General features: G+C 37.2%; 1 protein-coding gene across 1 annotated transcript in view; it reads left to right on the plus strand.

The window, feature by feature from the left end:
• LOC106882680 (39S ribosomal protein L13, mitochondrial) overlaps positions 1-5,259 on the plus strand; it is a 32,558-nt gene that overhangs the window by 588 nt on the left and 26,711 nt on the right. The window contains exons 2-3 of the mRNA XM_014933440.2: positions 1,896-2,019; positions 2,576-2,669. Coding sequence (XP_014788926.1) covers positions 1,896-2,019; positions 2,576-2,669 — 218 coding nt within the window. The remainder of the gene's footprint in view (positions 1-1,895; positions 2,020-2,575; positions 2,670-5,259) is intronic.

The raw sequence follows: 5,259 nt of genomic DNA on the forward strand, positions 1-5,259 counted from the left end.
TATATAAATCATTTCTTTGAAGTAATTAACTTATTATGAATAAATAATATATAAGTTATAACTGATTTTTCACGAGCCAACAACAGGGTCTACGTTGTTGATCTCCCTATTAAAAATATAAGAAAATCTCCCTGAAAATTACGTTCTACCGTAGAAAGAACACGTTTGATAATATACTTCTATCTGTGTTTGAAATCTGACGGAATTTTTACTTTTGGTACACTTTATAATCGTTTTATTCTATCAAAATTGCTCTGAGTATAAATAACAACGAATATGATTTTCGTCTCGACTGTTTGGTTATATTGTACGCATTCTATTATTTTTGTTGAGCGTAGGTTTAGAATATAAGTTCCTTTTGGAGATTGTTCACCGACCTGGTTTCGATTCCCAATCGATGCTAGTCCGTTAATATACCCTGGAAAGGCATAAGATCACTTTTCCCTCTTCTCTGAAGCCGATACAGTTCGTCTTGTTCGTAAGAATGATAGCAGGAGGCCAGTTACTTGAGTAATTGATACACGTCGTACCACATAGATGAGATATTGATTCAGTTTAAAATGAAAACATGGGGAGGCCTCTACACAGTCATTTTGTTTGCTAGAAATAGCAGTTCACTCCCCCTACTGTTTTAAGGCAGGGCAGAGAGAGAAAAAAAAAACAGGATTGTACAGTGATAGTCATGACCGGATTACCATTGATCATAGATGTAACCATGGCTACATGCTTAAGAAATCTCTTTAATGCCATTGTGATGAAGGCATGATTGTGGTTAAGAAGCTTGCCTCCTGACCATGTGGTCTTGGGTTCGGTCTCATGCTGCAGCATCTTGGACTCTTACCTTTTGCTATAGCCTCAGTCTGACCGGCTGACCAAAACCTGATGAGTGGATTTTATAGATGAAAACTGAAAGCAGCTCATCATATTCCTTTTGACATAATCTAAAGTCCCTTGGTTACTGGAGTTAATTTCAAGCAATTGTCATACCTATGATGGCTATGGGGCTAGGGACATGTGTCCACAACTGTCCACGCATCTCCAGACAATAAGTAGCCTTCTCTTTACCCTTTTTTAATTCCAACCTGTGTGAAACTGTCCTTGGTTCAATGACACAAACTTCCTGTTTTAAAGTAATCTAAATTAAAACTTCCCATTAAAATCTTCTGTTAATTTATGTTTCAAACACCAGATTATTAACAAGAAAGTTATTTTACTAAATTCTTCATTATTTTCAAAAGTAATTGAAACAGGCAGTTTTGTCTCCTGAAAAATAGAGCAAGAAAAGGGTTAATGGTTTGTCATTATTGGAGAGATCTTGTAGCTTGAGATTATCTCTCTTTCTCAAGTGGCAATGGACTTCGTTGTCATTTACTAATTATGATGCATTGTCTACTGCAGTCATGGGTAACCAGTGTCCTGTAGGACTTTTTGAATGGCAAGCCTGATGCAAAGCTACCTTGACTATTCAATTTTGTTACTCTAATTATTATATGTAGGCCATATTTCCTGATGGTGGCAAAAGTATACTTCCAAAGTTACCCCTGTTTTTTCAGGGCTAGAGTGATGGATAACACTTAAGTATGAACAATAAATTACTTAGATTAATTGCACAGATTAGCAGAAATGAATTTTTTGTCATATAATCTATGTCACCATCATCATCATCATCATCATTTTAACATCCAGATTTCCATGCTTGCTTGCATCTGACAGAATTAGCTGCCATATGATGGATAACACTCTTATAATCTTTTATCTTTGTCTTTTTTCAATCATTAGACTGTGGCCATGCTGGGGCACCACCTTGAAGAATTTTATTGAAAGAATTGACTCCCAGAACTTTTCTTTTCAAGCCTGGTACTCTCTTTTATGTTATTTTTTTGTTTTCTTTTCAGCAATGGGCAACGTTCCATCGAACCTGGTGGATATACGATGCTTCTCACCAATGTCCATTCAAGTCTGCACACATGCTGGCCTATGTTTTACAAGGTAGACACAAACCGATATATCATCCCTTAAGTAAGTACTTGAAATGTCATTTATATATGTAAAAACACACACATATGTGTATGTGTGTGTATATATGCCCAAATGAATTTTGGTTGTCGTAAATCAATAATAATTCATTCCAAATTATGGATTTCTTTAATCATACTTACTGTGATTGAGAAGACCTGGCAAGTAAAGTGGGATCACAGCCGTAGCCTACACCAGTGTCGCATAACCAGCCCATTTAAAAAGTACGTTTGAATCATCGGGCGACATACCATTCTTGAAGGGACCTACTGAGTCAAGTACAATCAAAATTAAATCAAATGGAAATTGTAGTTGTGGCTGGTGCCAGTGCTGGTGGCACGCAATAACCACCATTTATGCATGGGTTGTTCCCAGTGCCACCTGACTATCTCCCCTGTGCTAGTGGCACATAAAAAGCACCATCGAAATGTGGTCGATGCCAGCACCCCCGCTCCGACTGGCCCCTGTGCCAGTAGCACATAAAAAGTACCATCCGACTTCGTTGAAATAGTCCTTCCCGCAAAGAGAAGTTTATGTTTGTTTTCTGTCTGTTTTCCAGGTGACATTGGTGACCATGTTGTTGTGATTAATACAAAACATATAAGCATGAAAAACGAATTATGGAGAACTTGGAAATACCATCATCACACAAGGTGAGTGCTCCATTGAGTATCATTTTGCATGTTTTCCATGGATTTTGGGGTCTCCAGAATAAATAGCTGCGGATCTTTTTTCTGTTGCAACAATCAAATGGCGCAAAGGCATTTTTTTTGTTTTTTAGGATGCTTGGTCAGATTAGAACCGAGAATGATGGTTTTCGTAGGATTGTATGACTAAGAACGGAAATAAATGGAGGTGTTTACTGTGACACAGAGCCACTGATGATCGTGGGGCTAAGAAGTTTGCTTTGCAACCATGTCATTTTGAGTTCACTTCCACTGCACAGCACCTTGTCTACTAAAGCCTCCAGGCTAACCATAGTCTTGTGAGCGAATTTGAAAGATGGAAACTTGGTGGAAGCCCATTTGGCAGTAACATATGACAAATGAATGTCTTTATGGAAACCTGCTGAAAGTTAATGAGAAGATCAGGCTGCGACTATCTGGTCACTGCGTGCCCCACCCCGTACGGGAAACATCCAAATTAATCTTGTGGAACCCAAGATTAGTTAAGATTTTGATTTTGTAAATTTTGAGAATAAATTTTCAACTCATTGATTTAAAAGACTTGAACTACATCATCATCATTATCATCATCATCACCATTTTAACGTCTGTTGTCCATGCTGGCATGAGTTGGGACGGTTTGACCAGAGTTGGTCAGCTGGGTTACTGCATCAGACTCCAGTCTGATTTAGCACTCTACAGGCGGTTCTATGTAGCACTGCACAGGCCCTTTTATGTGGCATCACCACGAGTACTTTACACCATCAGAAGGACCAGTCTTAATACTTCTGCTGTGGGATACAGGGTCTTCTTCAATACAGCAAGGCACCAGGAATCTCAGTCTTTTGTTATCTCACCTGAAAGGTTCAGCATCCTGAGGTCTTTCTGCAGCACTTCACCCCATGCCTTCCTGGGTCTTCCACTTCCACATGTTCCATCTTCGAGAGATTGGCTCTTCTTTATGGTGCTGTCAGCATCCATCCGCATCACCTGTCCCGACCAGCGCAGTCTTCACACAGCAACCAATTCCTTTTATGCCTAACTTCTCTCCCAATATGCTAACACTCTGTCGAACGTGTACACTTACACTTCACGTCCAGCAGACCATACTAGCCCCGTTCCTTTCTAACTATCACATGTCCCCTGCATTCAGGGATCATGTCTCATCACCTCGTGGAATTGCTCTCTTCCTCCATAATTACTGGTAGAGGTAGACTGTGTTCTTGGAAGCGAAGTACAGGAACATGATGTACTGCTGGCTACTAATGATAAAGAAAAAAACGGAATTATTAGCTTTTGTCTTTATGCAGCAGTTTTCAAATTTTTTTGAGAGATTTTTCGGTTTGATAGCAACCGATCCGATTTTGTTTTTGAAAAATTGTTGTGGTTTGGCATAGTTTTAATTTTTGGTAATTACGAAAACCGTAATAATTTTTTGAGAAATTAATAACAAAATGTTTACGTACTTTAAATATTGACTTAGTAACGCACAGTCAATCAAACAAAATGCTACCGCTGTGGAAATTTAATATCAAATAAACTGTTTTAAAATTTCGAAGAGAAAATAAACTGTTGTGTATTTTGCTTTATTAAACGTAATTAGATAGAATAGCGTGATGAATAACATGTTATGTTTTTGAGAAACCTTGAATTATATTATTCAATTTGATGTTGATGAAATGTTTTCTTAAAAAAGACAAGATACTTAAAAGCTCTATAATTTCATTTGTTCATTTAGAACTCTTCTAATACGGAATTAAAGAGAAACAAACAGGCTCGAATTTAAAATTTTTCTTACATTTTTTTTAGATAGAATTTTAGAAGGGGATGATTGTCACAGAAAGTGAAAGATATTAAAAGTATGGTCCAAGGGAGATTATTCCACCATCCTCGCTCTGTAATTATCTCCCTTATATCGTTGTTGAATATATTTCTACCTCGGTCTTACATTTCTATTCTCACAAAACGTGGAGACATATCTACAGAAGTCGTAATCTCTGTAACACTTGCATGTCAGTGTTTTCGTAACTTCCTTCTGAACTGTCCTCTTTGACCTTCCAAACATGGCCTTCCAAACCTCTTCTTCTCTCAGCAATGCCATTCATCAATCTATGTTCTTCGTGCTTTGATGACAAATACCAGAAACTGAGATTTTTCTCAATTAGGCTTTCTTTCTGCATTAATTAACTGTTAGGCAAATTCAGTGATTTTGCTAATGGCTTTCATCATCGTACTTTATCAAATTAACCCTTTAGCATTGAAACTGACCACATCCATCCCAAAATTTTCTACAAGTTTTATGTTCAAATTTGGTCAGATCTGACCTTTCACACTTACACTACAATATCATTCTAAAAATACACAATCATATCATCAAAATCTCAAAGCTATGAGATAAAATGATTAATTTGAATCAATGTGAATGAATAAGAGTTACATTTAACAAACTAATCTGAATGCTGAAGGGTTAGAGTTACAATTAATCCAAAATTACAATTAAATTCATATCATCATCATCATCATCATCATGTGGTTGAGCTTGCTTGGATATTTTTAATCCATGGATACCATCCATCTC

This window comes from Octopus bimaculoides, chromosome 8, assembly GCF_001194135.2.
Source record: "Octopus bimaculoides isolate UCB-OBI-ISO-001 chromosome 8, ASM119413v2, whole genome shotgun sequence".
NCBI classification, from domain to species: Eukaryota; Metazoa; Mollusca; class Cephalopoda; order Octopoda; family Octopodidae; genus Octopus; species Octopus bimaculoides.